Source organism: Rattus norvegicus, chromosome 4 (genome assembly GCF_021556685.1).
Source record: "Rattus norvegicus strain SHRSP/BbbUtx chromosome 4, alternate assembly SHRSP_T2T, whole genome shotgun sequence".
Classification (NCBI taxonomy): Eukaryota; Metazoa; Chordata; class Mammalia; order Rodentia; family Muridae; genus Rattus; species Rattus norvegicus.
The window spans coordinates 124,426,009-124,442,767 of NC_141537.1; the positions used below are offsets into that span (position 1 = coordinate 124,426,009).

The 16,759-nt window shown below is 51.7% G+C and overlaps 1 protein-coding gene across 41 annotated transcripts in view; it reads right to left on the reverse strand.

Annotated features, from left to right (window-relative positions):
• Iqsec1 (IQ motif and Sec7 domain ArfGEF 1) overlaps positions 1–16,759 on the reverse strand; it is a 319,742-nt gene that overhangs the window by 12,886 nt on the left and 290,097 nt on the right. For all 41 annotated transcript variants that reach the window (XR_015685818.1, XR_015685823.1, XR_015685822.1 and 38 more), the window contains 4 exon segments: positions 14,806–16,052; positions 6,005–6,166; positions 3,418–3,540; positions 2,061–2,227 (listed from right to left, as the gene is read on the reverse strand). Coding sequence is in view for 31 of the 41 variants with exons in the window: in NM_001408960.1 (NP_001395889.1) it covers positions 2,061–2,227; positions 3,418–3,540; positions 6,005–6,166; positions 14,806–16,052 (1,699 nt within the window). In the remaining 10 variants the exon portion in view is untranslated.

Genomic DNA, 16,759 nt, shown 5'->3' on the forward strand with positions numbered 1-16,759 from the left:
CCACCTTCTATAAACCATGTCCACAGGCCTGTGTAAGTATATCTCACAAATGAAGCAAAGGCCTGTGACATGGCTACAATGGTCCCAACTCCACAGATGAGGCTAGAGGAGTATGATTCTCAACCTTCCTAATGCTGCGATCTTTTCATACAGTTCCTCGTGTTGTGATGAGCCCCCAACCATAAATTCATTGTGTTGCTACTTCATAACTAATCATGCTACTGTTGTGAATCATAATGTTAATATCGGACATGCAGGATATCTGATGTGACCCCTTCAGGAGGTGTGACCTACAGGTTGAGAACCACTGGCCTAGGGTGTACATAGGCTATGTGAGCTGAAGTGTGAGTCTGGCTCTGAGGCACTTGGAGCTAAGCCATATCTATTTATGTCCCTTCCCAGCTCATAACTATAGGTAAGTGACCCAGTCTCCTGTGTTTGGTGTCCTCCTTTGTATAGCAGGTCACCAAGAGCATCCTTGATACATGGGCTTGTCACAGAGAAATGACAGAGACTCATGGTCTATCTAAGCAACCTCCATGGAGCTGTGGTCACCTGTGGTGTTGCCATCCCATGGCAGAGGTCTAGGACAGCTGTAACTGGACCATTATAGCCATAAGCACATATAACCACCTTTTTTATTACAGTGGAAATTTGAGGGTGGGGAGGGTATGGAAACCCTCAGGAGAGCAGGTTCCCTGTAGCAAACAGCCTCTCAGGCTGCACAGGACTGGAGCCTTCCAGACTCCATGGGCACCAGACACACATATGGTATATAAACACAGGTTCAGGACATACACACATATAATAAAGTGGGAGGCTGGAGATATGGCATAGGGGTTGAGAGCACCAATTGTTCTTCCAGAGGACCCAGGTTCAGTTCCCAGCACCTACCTAGTGGTTTACAGCTGTCTGTAACTCAATGCATGTCGTGCACATAAAAATGAATATATTTTAAAAACAATGAACAACCCCCCCCACCCCCGACATTAGACCATCACACAGAATAAAGCCATTACCTGTAAATTCCTAGTTTCCCTCTGTCCTTTCCCAAAGCCTTGTTCAGCCAACTTCCCTGGTCTTTCTCAGAAGCCACACAGGTAGGTTGCAGGCAACCTTTCACATTGGTTGCTTTCTCTTAACATATGATCCATATCTCCCCCAGAGGACAGCTGGTTTCCGTGTGCTGACCAGCAATCCTCTGTGTGGATGCTCCTGCGTCCACCCTGTCATTATGGCTCCTTGCTACTCCTTGTGTGGTTGTGAGGCAAGGTGCTCTAAGGCTGAGCTGGAGAGGTGGCTTAGCGGTTTAGAACCCTGGCTGCTCTTGCAGAGGACTTGGGTTGGATTCCCAGCACCCACATGGTAGTTCGCAGTCAGCTGGAACTCCATTGCCAGGAGATCTGATACCCTCATCTGACCTCTGTGGGCATCAAGCATACATGAGGCGAGCGCACACACGCACGCACATGCACACACACACAAACCATTAATATATACGAAATAAATCTAAAGCTATGTTGCATGATGACCAAGAAAGGTGTTCAGTGCCTGTGTAAGTGAGATGGCTGCTTTATCTAACTCTTCTGGTGATGTACGACGTCCATTTAAAGTGGAAAATCTGAAAATTTTAGCTCAAGGGAAAGACTCTAAGCTGATAATAAAGTCTCCATTGCCATATATATATATAAGGCAGCACTTGTCCACTAGGACTCAACATCCTTGCTTCCTGGACAATATATGGGGTTTCCGACCACTACTTCCACAAGCAAATACCAGGCTGACAGGAATGACACGGGGGGCTCCCTTTCAAAATGTATTCATTACGTAAACCTCCAGAAGGCAGGTCCTTTCTGCCTTGGGGTAAGCAGATACCACCTTCCCTGTGGTGAGGGCATGTGTGGCACAGGCTGCACTCCATCTGTTGAGCATTTGTGTAGCGCTGGGTTCCCTGAACCAGAACCCAGATCTCAGGTACATATGTCACCTCTCAGTGTGTCTAGGTCCTCAGGACAGAAGGAAGCAGGGCTAAACAACAGTGTGTCCTGCTCCTGGCTCACCTCGGAGGTTCTTGACAAAGTCCTCCAGCTTCATTTTGCGCTCTGGCTTGACATTGGGGCTGTACATGTCTGTGTTGAGCAGGATGATGGCGAAGGCCAGGATGAAGATGGTGTCTGGGTTCCGGAACTGTCGCACCACCCCAGGATTGCAGACACAGTACCGCTGGCTGGGAGGACAGGGAGCTGGTCAGGGATCACCTAAGCCTTTACTAGCACTGTCTGTTAGTCAACCCTAACCTTTGGCCCTGCTGCAGCCCCTCCCATCCTTGTCCCAGTGAGAAGGCTGGCTGCCCAGAACAGACCTCCCAGTGCAGCTCCCTGAGACCCAGTTCACCCATGGGAGGGTGGGTATAGGAGGGAAAACTTCAAGGCTATGTCTCTCATTCCCTTGCCTGGAATGGGGATGTTCCAGTAGGCTATCTAGAACCAGAGGGAGGAGGCAAGCTTTCCTTCACCATAGCTTCAGTGCCTGCCTGAGTCCTCTGCTTTACCAGCTGGCACAGTGCTCCACTCACTTGCTCTGTCTCACTGGCCACCACAGCACTTCTGACAGCCTCTCTACTAAGACCTCGTAGAAAGGCAGGGCAGAGCAGATGATAACATCTGTATACAGCACAGCTGCAATTCAGATGTTATATAATAATGGCTGTAATTCAGCCTTCTCCAACCAGGCCCAGTTGAGTGCTGCTCCCTCCAGGAAGCCACCCTGGAGTGGTCCACCTTCTATGCTCTCACTCCTCCTGACCCCACTGCTACAGCTGGGTAAGCAGGGGACAGGAGTCTATACTCAGCCTCAAGTATGGAGGCCCCGACATGGCAGGTCTGCACATTGTCCCAAAGGGAATGACTACAACTTCACTGTCATGTCAGATGATGGGATAAGTGGACCCCTCCATCCTTCCATCCCCTCTCTAATTACTACTGTTTTCCCTACCTCAGGTAGGGGAAGGGAGGCACAGAGAAGTAATAATCTGTGTAAAGTCACACAGCAGGTGGATTTGGTGAGTAGCCCAGGTCACATGGCTTCATAAGCTTGTGTGATGGGTCACCAGGAGATGCTATAAGCCTGGGAATGGGAAACTGACTCCAGAAAGCCAGAGAACCTTGAGACAGTGAGCATTGGAGACAGTGGAGACATTAACCTCTGAGCCTCCGTTTCCTCATCTGAAAAATCAGAATAAAGGTCTATCCTTCCAAAGTACAACTGACAGGAGTCAGTGGTCCAGCCCTGGGACACAGGGAGCCAATTATGCACAGACGCCTTATCCTGCTGTGGCCCTGGACCTCTGCAGTGCCATGAGGAGCATGTCCCTCCACTGATGTGGTATATCCCACTTTACCTCACACATGGCCTGACCTGAATGCCTCGATGAGCCGCTCCACTTTCTGAGCCTCCCCTTGGACTCGGATGTGTGCCTGGAACTTCCGGAGGGCTTCATCTAGCTCCATGGCGGAGAAGTCCATCTCGTCCACAACACAGCTGGAACAGAGATGGATGGCCTGTGAGAGCAGCCAGGCCCATGGAGGTGGCACATCCAGTTTTACCACATGATGGGGCTTGGGCTTCAAAGAGCCAAGGGTCCTTGAATCTATGGGACAGACAGACTGACTCTGGGAAGCCTGCCCCTCAGATTCCCAGGCTTCTGAGGCTTCTGGAGACCCTGAAGTTGTAGGAGGTATATGTTCTGTGCACCAAGGAGCTCAAAGGTGGGGCTGTTCTCCAATAGAGACCAGCACTGCAGTTCATATATCCCATGGGTACACAGTGGCTGGCCCATGAGGAGAGAGCCCTCAGGTGCCTGACCAGGATGTGGGCCCAGGCAGCAGTCTTACTCTCATGTGGAGGGAACATGACTGGCAGGGGCTTCTCAAGAGCCACCTTGGTGACTAAGGCACCCTAGTGTGAAGGACCAGGGAAGGAGAGGAGATAGGCACACTTTTACTTCTCTCTGATGGGACCCGGGAGATACTTCCCAGAATGGCTTGGTGTCCACATCACCTCTGAAAGCAGCTGTAGCTACAAAGCTAGAGTGAACTGTGGCAGCATCATTAGACTGGACTTGTCTCCACTGCTAGATCCATCCTGGAGAGAATATGAGCAATTCAGCTGCCCTCCAGGAGGCCTAGGAGGCGGGCTGGGGGCCTGGCTACTTCCTGAGGCCAGTGCTATTTTCTAATGGGGGAGAACAATGCAAGGATTTCCTGAGAGCAGAAATCCAGTAGGTGGGGGGTGGGTAGTGGGGGCCTACAATGCTGTGGCAATGAATCTGTTTTCCCTGCACCTTGCTCTCCATGCTGGCTAGTGAGAGGAAGAGGAAGAAACACGTGAGGACCATCAGAGAGGTCTGATGCATGCCCTTGGCTTAAGAAGCATCAACCTTCTGCTTCTGCCTGCTCTATGCCAGCCTCTACCAACGCTTTAGTCCTTTGATTTATGTGTCTGGTCATGTCTATGTGCACATATGTGAATGCAGAAAGGGTTTCTGCATGAGTGCATGTGTGGGTGTATTTGCACCCAGGCACACGCCCTCAGACCTTGTGTCCTGTGTGAAAAAGGCATAGTACTGGCCACCCCCCTTACATGGTGAGGCTGGGGCAGCAGTCCTTGCCAAGTTGCCTGAGACCACTGTGCAGGATACCCACTGTAAAACACTAAGACTGGTGACCCTGTTCCATCTCTGCTCCCTAGCTGTTGCTGTCCTCCATGGGGCACAGGACTGAGCACATGGCGGGGATGACCATGTGCACCCTCCCCAGGACTGACTTCTCCTCTGGGCTCAGCATCTCAGTATTTCTGTCAGCTGTGAAATCCTGGAGTCACAGGACTGGGTACAGTCCTAGCAAGGCAGCTGCTCTCAGCACTGCTCCTCCCACTACCTACCTATATATGTCGGGGAAGAGACACTGTGGAGACAGTAAGCCCTGGGCAGCACTACTCATAACAGAAGCAGCAGGAGGATAGGCCCAGGAGCCCCTCCTCTCTGCAGTGTCCCATAGCCCAGTGTCACACACTCTAGCTCTCAGGGCTGTTGGAGTGTGGTTGAGTGCTGCCCACCGGGGAGGTAGGGTTATGGGTTAGGCTTGGGCAGGGCTACTTGTCTGTTTTGGATGAACAGTTGTCAGGTCAAGGTGGTCATGTGTGATGGCAAGAGGCTCTGGGGATGGTGTGGATGGAGGGACTGTGGGAAGGCAGTGGAGTTTATATTAGATCCAGCTGACCGTGTGTACTTGGCAGGGTAGGGATGTATGGATTGGCATGAGGTGTTGTTTTGGGCAAATAAGACTGGGTGGCAGCCGAGGGTGCAGTTGGAGAGGGGTTCAGTTTAGGCAGCTCTGTACATGCCTGGGCTCCCCAACCTCAGATTCACCAATCGTGGGTCCAAAATAGTTGAAAGAAACTAATTTTGTCCATGGACTTGCTTCTGCCAATGCATTCTGCATTCACATATGTGCACATAGACATGACCAGACACATAAATCAAAGGACTAAAGCGTTGGTAGAGGCTGGCATAGAGCAGGCAGAAGCAGAAGGTTGATGCTTCTTAAGCCAAGGGCATGCATCAGACCTCTCTGATGGTCCTCACGTGTTTCTTCCTCTTCCTCTCACTAGCCAGCATGGAGAGCAAGGTGCAGGGAAAACAGATTCACCAAACCTCATGGTATACAGCTGTCCATACAGAGGACTGGTGTCATATGGGGATGATCCGTAATTCTGAGATGTTTGACAAATGGGCATTTTAGGATATGCCCTGAGCATGTTGGGGTTTTGGTCTCTGCAGGGGGGTTTAGGACTCATTCTAGGAAAGCAAGATGTAACTGTAGTCCCAGCAAACAATATGCCTGACACTGTACATGAGTGAATGTAGGTGATGTGGCATGTTGGGAATTCCATGGCTGACAGCATTTTGTGCATGTGGAATGGGGCCCTGACCCCCCAGACTTACTCGAGTACATCACGGTTGAACTGCTTCTGCCGGTTTCCCAGGAACTCACCGATCATCTGGCGGCTGAGGCCCTTGCGCTGCAGCAGGAAGTGGGCCACTCCCACTGGCGTGTCGGGCACGAAGCCGCGCTCAATGAGATACTGGATGCCCTTCTCAGGCTTCCTGGGTGGGATGGACAAGAAGAATGCTCAGTAATGACTGCTTGACCCCTGCAGCAGGGGGAGGGGGTGGGACTTGTAATAGGTATTCCATGTTCTCCCACTCTGTTTATCTACACCAGCCCCTGGCCCTTGTCCCCTTCTCCTATGCGGCATGGATGTTAATTTCAGAGTTCAAAAATGGCATCCTGCCATGTCTGGTTCCAAGCTCTATACTCAACTGCCTATATCCCATGCTAGCACCAAGAGGCCTCTGAGGGTGCTGGAAACATGATTCTCAGAATTACCGACGGACACTTTTGCAAGCTTAAACTATACCACAGTGTCAGATTTGCTGCCTGCTCTTCCACATGGACACTGCTACTGACAAGTGGCAAGTAGGGATCCTAACGCCTGGTCATGATTACTGTGTGCAATCCCTGTGAGGACCCACCTGGATCAATTCAAAGCTGCTCCTACATACAGCTCAGCATGTTACCCTGTGCACACACCACATGCATGCATACACACACACACACACAGACACACAGACACACAGACACACACACACACACACACACACACACCGCTCCCACACATCCCACACACACTCAGCTGCATGGCCTGCCTAGGTGTAAGGACAACTAACTCAAAGCTAGGGGTAGGAGGAGCCCCTGAGGGTAAGGGAGCCACACATCTCAGCTGCACCAGAGCCCCAGCTTGACAGTCATTGGCTTTAATAGGCTGGAAAAGCAGCAAGCAGCCTGCAAAGACAACTATGGCCCTTCCCTGATTGGTCCCCTTTCTAACTTTATTGTATATGCACGCATTCATCCAATCTGGGCCTAGCTGACACCCCATAAATCTGGACCTTCCAGGCCGCACAAACAAAGACGAACTGAGAGCTCAATGATGGAGGAAGAGGAAGAGGAGGAGGAAGAGGAAGAAGAGACAGAAGACTGACACAGTAAGGAAGGGGAGTTGCCTAGAGATAGCCTCTGGGACTACAGAAAAAGCTTGTAAGCAGGGGGAGTTACTCCTGCCTTAGCCAGAGAAGTGGGACTCCACCTTTGAGACTTGCTGGAGGCCTGCCCCTGCTCCTCTAGCCAGTGACCTATAGATTTGTACTGTAAAAGGATATCCCACGTTCTCTGTAAACTCTAAATAAATTGTATGTTCTCTCAGCTGGCACTCAAAACCTACTGGAAGCATAGGCATGTAACCCCTGCCATCTCTGCTTGGCAAGCAGAAGTCAAGCTCACTGTAGACCCAGAGGTAAAACACTACAAACTCTTGCCAACCTATGGCTATCAAGAGCATCATCACTCCTGTCCCATCCAGATAGTAAACTTCCACAGCAAAGAGCTTCCTTATTTTCCTTCCTGGGTCTGTACTCCATCCCCTATCCCCACTCCCACCCCTCCTGGAGGGAAGCAGGAGACAGCTGAAGACAGAAAATGGTCTCTACCTACTGACAGCTTCACCAGGACCATCCAGGCCCTGCGAAGAAGTACCTGCTCAGCACTGGGAAGCTTTGTGCTGAGGACACTGTGCTGCAGAAACAGAGCCAGATGCCAGGCCTCACCAGAGGCTGTCGTATGGGCCCTGCTGATGAGGTCAAGACCCTGGGAATGTGTCTGGGGCAGCTCTACTGGGTTAAGTGAACCGCCCATCCTTGCCAGGCTGTGGTCTCACTAGCTAGGTCCTCAGGGGCTCAGGAAACATACAGATCAGACACAGCAGGTACAGAGAGCCTATGCCCTGCTGGCTCCACAGCAGAACATATTATCTTCAACACCTGGCTTGCTGTGTGTGTGGCAATTGAGGATCCAGGGAAGGGAGGGGAGGGCTCTGACTTCCTGTCTGTCTTTGTGTAAGCCTGAGCCCTCAGCTCACTGGCAGTTCACTCACAAGATGACATGAGTGAGTTTGAAAACAGCTGTACAGGTGACTCTCAGGGTATATGTCCTGTTCTGGGCCAGGCTGGCCATTGGATCACAGTGGTTCCCTTTCCCCTCTGTCCACAGTCACTGAGCGCTGTTTAGCACTGAGGTGACCTCTAGAGCCAGCCCAAGCATACCCAGTGGTGTGCCCATTAAATGGTGAGACCAGGCACATTGCCTTATCCTAGTCAGTAGAGGTCTATCCTTCTATTTCCCGGGTAGTACAGAACAAGTACCAGTGTTTACTAGTCCCTTGACAGCAGTGTCCTGGCACAGCTGGTAATAAAGCAGCCCAAGATGATCTGGTCCACTCCCCACCCCAAGATGGGCTGCCCTGCTTTGGCACTCTTACTTCTTTGCCTGTCCCTATATCCCCAGGTCCATTATAGCAGGACTCCTAAACAGGCTCCTCTGCCCAGGGAAGTGGGGATTTCTTTAGGGTGTGAGGCTGTGGCATGTCCTTGAACACATACACTTCAGAGGTTAAGGTGCCAGACACAGAGCCTGCAGTGCGCTGCTGGCATGGCCAAGGGGGCTGGGAGCCTAAGTCCTTGAGTACAGCAGATAGCGCCTTTCAGACTCTCTAGGTAGAGGTCCATGGAGGGGCTGCAGGCTGAGGCCCACAGTTGACTAGCAGTGGGAAACTGGGGGAGGGGAAAGAAAGGATAGTTACATAGCAGGATAAATGGCCAGAGGTCTGCATACTTGGGACAAGATATGTAAGATCCAGTTTTTAAAAGTTCTAGAAGGTTCCCTTGGCTAGTCCAAGGGGATCAGAGCCAGGGCACCACACATTCTACTCAGCCAGGGGTGCTCTAATACACAGTCATTGCACAGAGGAGCAGCAGGGTGGAAGAAAACTTGGTCTCTGCTGGTGTGTGTGTGTGTGTGTGTGTGTGTGTGTGTGTGTGTGTGTGTGTGTGTGTGTGTCTGTCTGTCTGTCTGTCTGTCTGTGAGTCTGTCTGTCTGTGAGTCTGTCTGTCTGTCTGTGTAAGTTTGTGTGTGGTGATCATGGGTCTAGGCAGAAAGGGTCAGACTCATAATCCTTGACAACTACTACTTGTGACCCAGGCCTAGGGTAGGAAGGACTACGGATGTCACAGAATAGAGGAAGCCACAGTTGCTGGGGCTGAGGAGCAGGATTAATGTAAGTCACTTTGAAGGGTGGGTAGACCGAGGGGACAGACTGTGGTAAGCTCCAGAGCCCAAAGACAGTCTCCAAGAGGCTTTCTGCAGGAATGACTACCTCACACTGGCCTCCATGCAGGGGGACAGCCATTTTGCTGGATATCCATGCTGTATAGCCCCTGCTGTGGACAACCTTGCATTTCTTCCCCCACAGTGAGTGAGGTGATCCCTGCCCTTTGTGGACATGGTGGCCTCTATTCAGGCTTCCCTACAGGAAGGAAGCCATAGGCCCAGTTTGATCTTGGAACTGTAAGCAGAGGGGCGTGCCACAGTCCCCTTTAGCTATCTGCCATAGGCCAACCAAGTTCCTACCCTCCAAAACCATGTTTTCCATTGGTGTTTGAGGCAGGGAGGGATCTGGCTATGAAGCCAGATCACTGGAAGCCTGGGATAAATCTCAGTTCTATTTACTGGCCGGGGACCCTGAGGCAAGTTACTTGACCTCTCAGGGACCTTTGTATCCTAGGAATGACTGGGTCACCTGGCAAGAATGAAACAGGAAGTTCAAGCTGGAAGCTTCCATCAGGCTCCTGGGAGCTGTGCAGACTGTAAGGAGGGAACAGGCCAGATCTGAGCAGGACCAGCCAGAGGGACATCACAGCATCCTGGACAAAGTAAAAGTATGGCTTCAATTGCATGGTTGGAGAGACTGGGGCCTTCTGAGGAGGAGCTGCATAGGGACTCGGGAAGGGTCCTGGTGGAGGGAATTGTTCCCTTTAATGACAACAAAATGAGGGGCCAGAGAATCAAGTTACTCAGCTCCAAGGTGCCCAGCAAGGCAGTGCCAGGTCTTTAAATATTCTGTTGTCTTCGGAAGCCTCCAAACCTCCCTGAGCCACCACCAGATGCCACAACGGTAAGTCAGTTCATACTGACAGCAGAGAAAGTGTTGGCTTCTGCTTCTCTGCCTCGCCTGCTTCTGTGTCTAACGTGGAGGTCTTTCTGAAACAGGCAGGAGGCTAGCAGTGAGCCCACTCAGTTCCACCCTGCTGTCTATTTCCAGTTTTGCCATGCCTGCTTCCTCTAAGTCTAAGCTAGCTTTCCTAGACACCATGTTGATTCAGACTCAAGTGGTCTTCCACTGGTCTCTCTGGTCTCCTGTCATTCCGCTACAACCTTCAGTGACAACAGCAGCTATGGGTGGCTCTGAGTGAGATCAAGAATGAGACTGTGAAAGGACCTTACAAAGCATGAATTTTCATCTGCCCCTCCCACAGCCAGCTGCACAGGGCCAAGAAAAACCTCCAAGACTGAGCTGAGCCTGACAGCAGTCACCCACAGTACCTCCTGGGATGGCAGCTGTAGGCCAAGCCTTGGCCCCCTTGTCTCGAATTCTGTCCAAGTCCTAGGAAAAGGGACCCACGCCCATTTTTCAATTGTGCCAAGGCTCAAACATGAATACACTCCAGGTCTCGGACACATCAGTGGTATAGTTGGTCCCCTTCTGCTTGGGGTTTCTGGATTCCTGCCCTCTCTGAGAGCTGTTGACCAGATGTGTAGCTGGGGCCTGGACAGGGGCCTGAAGACACCAGGAAGTGGCACAGGCTCCCTAGCAAGGCCCTCTTAGCTTGCCTCAATTTCTTAGCACTCCTGTTTCATTTTATTTTTCTGGCACTCTCACTGTGGGCCACCATGCAAGCCTCTGCAGACCACTGGAGGGATGCTCTGGACAGAGAGGTATCTCACTTGTTAGGGAGGTAGTAGGACCTATGTGTCCTGGAGGGTTCTCAGAAGGGGTGCAGGCAAAGGTGAGGCCTAACAGGATGGCAGTAGTAAGAGGAAGAGACCTGGGACTTTTGGGAGAGCCCCAGCAGTGGTAGAAGAGTCAACAGGGGGTAGAAAGTAGGAGTGAAGTCAGAGGGGAATGGAGGCTGTTGGACCTTATGGAAAGAGACCCAGTATAGTAGTGGGACTGCTGAGGACCAGTGGGGCCTGGCTCAAACTCCAGAGCCCTCGGGCAAAGCAGTTATAGCCCAGGCAAGGCTGCCAGGGCTTGGGCTCTCAGATCTATCCCTGTAGGTACCCTGGGGTTTGTGACTAAACCTGGAGCTACCAGCCATTCTGAGACCCAGAGCTCTTCCCCTCTTCTACAGAAGAGCCTAAAACTGGAACAAAAGGCTCTAAAACTGACAAACAGGTTCTGGCTTGCTTAACTGGCAAAGTTAGAGCAACTCAGAATCTCCAAGGCGCTCTGACTTGGCATCATGGCTGACTGAAGGAGGAAACTGAGGCTGAGTGCTTGCTTGTTAGGGGCCAAGACAAGCACCAGCCAGGGCCTTGGGGTCTCTTCCACATGGAACCTTACTGGTTCCTGCCAGTGCCATCAGCTAGATCTCAGAGCCAGAGATGCTGCAGCTGTCCCCTCGGGCTCTAGACTGGCCTGGCCTGTTTCACAGCTATGCACCTATCCTGGTCCACAAGTGGCTAGTGCCCCTGGAGAGCCAAGTTAATTTTCATTAGTTTTAATTAATGCACAATCCTAGATTGTGCCTTCCCGTCTTGTCTCGGGCAGTATAAAGGGCTGTCTCTCCAAATTTACCTCCAATCTAGAGGTGGTTCCAGTTTCCCCAGAAGGTTCTCAATGAGTTGATTCTAAAATTCATGAGGACCAGCCATCCATGAAAAGTATGACAAAGGAGGGGGTCCTTGTCTTAAAATATCACTGACACATGAGGGGCTGGGGAGATGGCATTCACACACATATATAAATGGGTACACACACGTGTATCAGCACCTACATACTCATGGCTGCAAACATGCACAGCAGATTTATCAAAGTGTAATGGTTAGGCCTGATAATAAGGGTTGGTATACGGTGCAGCAGTGAACATTTGCTTAGCCTTTGCAAGGCCCTGGGTTCAGTCCCTAGCAGGGCAAAATAATTAGAAGAATAAAAAAGAAAACATAAAAAGAAAAAGCAATTTCAAACGCAAAGGCACTGATGACCACACTAAATAAAATTAAACATTTCCACTAGATAAGAGCAATGCAGTTAAAGCTAATTAGATTCTTCACAGGGTCCTTTTCATTGTGTCCAAATTGTATATCTAGAAGAAAAACCCCAAGGAAAAGACCAGAACAATAAATAGCTGGCAGGGGACATACTTATAATTCTGAAAGAGTCATCCCTTAGAAGGCCTCAGGATGGCACACCCTGAGAAGTGGCAAACACTGAGCATCGGGGGGCCTGGGCAGGAGGGTCATGGAAGTTCAAGGCCTGCTGGGGCTATACAGAGAGTCCCAAGCAACCTGAGCAATTTAGTGACAGCCAGTCTTAAAATATGAGAGCCAGGAATGTCCTTTGGTGACAAAGTACTTCCCCATGGCCCTAAGTTCAAGACTGAAAAAAACGTGCAGCCAATGAAGAAATGACAGCAAGTAACCTAGAAGGTGTGCCATAAAAACCAAGAGGAAGGGGTTAGCTTGCTCAAGTCAGCAGAAAATGTGAATTACGACCATCTACACTCTGCCCGGAAGAAGGAGGGCAGTACTAAATGGAGTGGTGGGGAGCAAGCACTGTCAGACTCAGGGGTAAGAAACAGGTATAACCCCCTTTAAACATGAACTTGGCAGCTCTGATGCCAAAGAAAGTCTCTACCCAGGAGCCTGGAATTCCACTCCTCCTAAGAAGGCGCTGGGACAGCCCACAGAGTATCATGTTTCCAGAGATATAAGGAGGCTGAATCATAATGATATAAGGTGGCCAAATAAACAGGGCTCGCTGGCCAGTCAGCCTAGCTAAACCACTGACTTCACATACCAAGCTTGCTGCTTATGGTCTGGAAGGAGGGGACATCAGTCCTGTTTCACAGATGTGCAAAACACAAAATAGGCTCACAGACAAAAGACCTGGATGGGCTTGGGGAGGCAGTTTAGTTATCAAAGAGCTGGCTGTGCAATTACAGGGACCTGAGTTTGACGCTCAGAACCTATGCAAAAAGCCAACTGTCCCAGTCCTGGGAAGGCAGAAACCAGAGGATTCTAGGGCTCACTAGCCAGCCAACCTGGCTGAATCACTGACTTCCAGGGTTCGTTAGAGACACTATCTCAAAACTAGAAGAGGGCACGTGACGTTGACCCCAGTCCCCACATGTCCGCATGTAAACAAGCAGGCTCTCTCTCACATATGTGCATATGTACAAGCACACACGTAGGTATGCACACAAAGGAGAGCCCCCCACAGTCAAAGATGATGCATCCTGAACCATAAGGTTTTCATTGTCATTGTGTGTTGCACATGTAATTATGTAATGATAGATGGAGGAAGAATCTATAAAGGCCAAAGCTGGCTGGTCAAGGAGATTGTTTCTTTTGCCTCCTGTACCCTACTGCTGGCCTCCACCCATCCACTCTCTGAAATCCCCTTACCCACGGCTGAGAGGCAGTCTGGGAGCAGGGCAGTGTGTAGGAATAGCAAGGCCGATGTAGGACAGATGGACTAGGCAGGACACACTGATCAGTGACCTGTGGGCTCTGGCTGTGGCTTGCACAGTGGTGGGTTGGCTCCTATATGCAGCAGGCCATAGGTAAGCAAAGGGGCTGCAGAAGCTCCTCCCTTGGCAAATGTGAGGAGTCAGCTCCTAGAGCCACAATGAGGGCGACACTGCACCCCTCCTACCGCCCCTCTTACCCCACTCCATCTGCACTGCTAGGGACGCTCAGAATCATGCCATCCTAGTTTGGAGGCACTGCAGGAAACATCGAGGTGTGGCTCAGATGTGGCTGGCCCCCACTGTGCCCTACTACCCTCCTGAGGCTTTTTTGGGAAACTACTAGGGTGTCTGCTTGTAACCAGCAGGAAGGCCAGTCACATGCTTTCCAGGTCCACAACCCCCAGGGAGACCAGGCTGGTTTCTGATGACCCCAAATCCCAGCGGCCCGAGGGAAGGAAATAATGTAAAATCTCAGGTTAAACAAGAACCGCCAAGGTTCCCTCAGAGGGCGTGCTCAGCCCTCCCCACTTCCCATGCTATTTTTGACCCTGCTAAGAATAGCTTGCCTTAAATATCCACCTCTTACCACTGCGTGGCTCTCAGGGCTGCCGGCTGCACCTTCTCTGAGCCCCTCCAGAGCAGCCACTCAAAGGACCCAGTTCACAGCCCCCTACCTCGAATTCTCCCCTGGCCACTACACAGACTTGCCACCGGCTTTGTGCTTCACATCAGCCCTGAGCCTGGCGTCTGGAGGCTGAGCCAGTTACGAGGATACATGGGTGGACAGGATGGGTAGGGATTTACCACAGAAAAGTCGCCATTCTCCTGACTAGCCCATGAACATCTGCCACCTCCACAAATGGCCATTAGAAGGAGCTGGGTCTTCCGGGACTTAAAGCTGCTCTAACCATAAACATGGTGCAACATACTGTCTTGGCCTTATAAAGGCTGCCTTAAACTTCAGCCTTGGTAAGGGTGTGGGTAGAGGCTCACAGTAGGAAGGAAGATGGATTCACCTCTTGCTAGCCCTGCCTGGGCCCAGGGGTGTGATTGTGAAAGCCCATGTGGGTCCTTCCTCCATTCATGAAGGGGGAACTCACTTGTTGAAGAGGTTCAGGCCAATTCGGTAATGCCTCTTACGGATGACATCATTGCTGAAAGCTGGCGAGTCCCAGCTGTTGCGGGTCTCCTTGTGGTATGTCTGCTTGCTGAGTGTCTGTTCCCGCAGGCTGTCCCGAGATGAGGACTCGGAGCTGCAGTTTATGGTGTCATTGGAGTTGGACGTGCTGTTGATGCTGTCATTGTCCCCGTCTGAGTAGTCAGACTCAGATTTGCTCTGCCGGTTGGCTGAACCATTGATGGCTAGGTGACTCTCAAGAGGTCTGGGGGGTCGAGGTCGCAATTCAGGTTCCTCCCGGGGGAGGCCTTTGGGGGGGCCACCGTGGGGGCCGTGCTTGGGGCTGCCCTGCTGCCCACCGAGGCTGCGCTCATAGGCACTCTGCCTCTTGAGTGAGCTGCGATCCGAGCGGTCACTGAGTTCCACGGAGCTATCACTGGGCGGCTCAATGGTAAGCAGGGGCAGGTGCTCCACCCGCAGCCGTGGCTCTGGCCGCTCCAGTGAAGGTGTGCTTCGGCAGCTTGTGTCCGTGTCAGCCTTGTCCTCTTTGTGGGCCAAGGCCCAGTAGTCCTGGGCTGCACCCCCAGACCTCAGCCGCAGGTCCGACTCGGTGCTAGAAGGCCGATCACCAGCCTGTGAGAGTGGTAGAGGCGGTGACAGCTCTTCCTCATCAATGTAGAGGGTGACATCACTATACGAGGCTGTCATCTCATCCAATTTGCGGTGGTCCATGCCATGCAGGCCTGGTTTGGGCTCAGTGTCCCGAGCCCGGGCCGTGTCTGAGGCTGGCACCTCCTCACTGTGTAGGCTGCGGCAATTAAGGGCATCATCAATGGATTCAGCCAGGGATTTCACCTGCCTGGAGAAGGCATCCTCCAGTTCCGTGATGGCATCTGCAAAGTCACTGGAGGGGGCTGGAGACTTGAGGGCTGGGTCACTAAGGTCTCCACATTCTGATGGCACCAGGGCCCCCAGCTGGGAGCCATCATTGGTCACAGAAACCTGTTTTCCCTCGAAGTAGGAGCTGTGCACCTTCTCGGGGCCCTCGAAGGAGAACTGCATCCTCATGTTGGACAGCACAATGCGGCGTGACATGCGGTTCTCCGACATGGAGCTACGCAGGCGCTCAAAGTTCTTGTTCATCTGGTACTGGCGGAACGCCGTCTGGATGGTGCGGGCTGCATGGCGGGTCACGAGGCGTCCCCCATACTTGCGTTCTAGCATTTCCACCTAGTGGGGTAAGAAGAAGAGAATGTGGGCCCTGTGTGATGGCACAGAGATAGATCTTTATGTTCTTCTATGCTCCATAGAGACGTAGCCTGGGAAGTTCTTACCGTATTCCCAAGGTGCTTAAAACAGCAGCTGCTGAGGGTTCTCAATGTCAAACGGGACAGGTGCCAGGATAAGGGGAAGTGGAGTAAAGGCGGTGGTGCACATATGATGATGAGCGCCCCAAACTTCTGTTCATAGAAGCTGTGGGCCCTGGAGGTTTCCTACAGATGCATCTATGGATGTCACTTGCAGAGCCTGAAGCATGAGCAGGTCAGAACCTTGCCAGGGTCTGGCTTGACCCTGGCTCTGTCTCTCATCAGCTCTGGATGAGCCTTGGAACCATGAAGTTCCCCATTTCCTTATCTGTGATGCAGGACAGCAGTAGGACCCACTTTCTAGTGCTTTGGTAAGTTCTCAGTGGTGAGCCAAGTGTGTGGCACAGGCCAGGGGCAGCTGACTAAGACCTCAGCCCCATTCCTAGGTTGCAGTTGTAAGGTCTCTGTCCTTGCTACACAGATGGCTGAGGTGAGGCCTAGGGGAAGACTGGCAGGGCTAGCTCTTCTTTGCCCTACATATCTATAAGTGCAGATGGGTACACTCTGAAGGGCATGGTTATGAGGCAGGAGGGGTGTTGGGCAAGCTCTCAGGCACCTCAGGTCATGAAG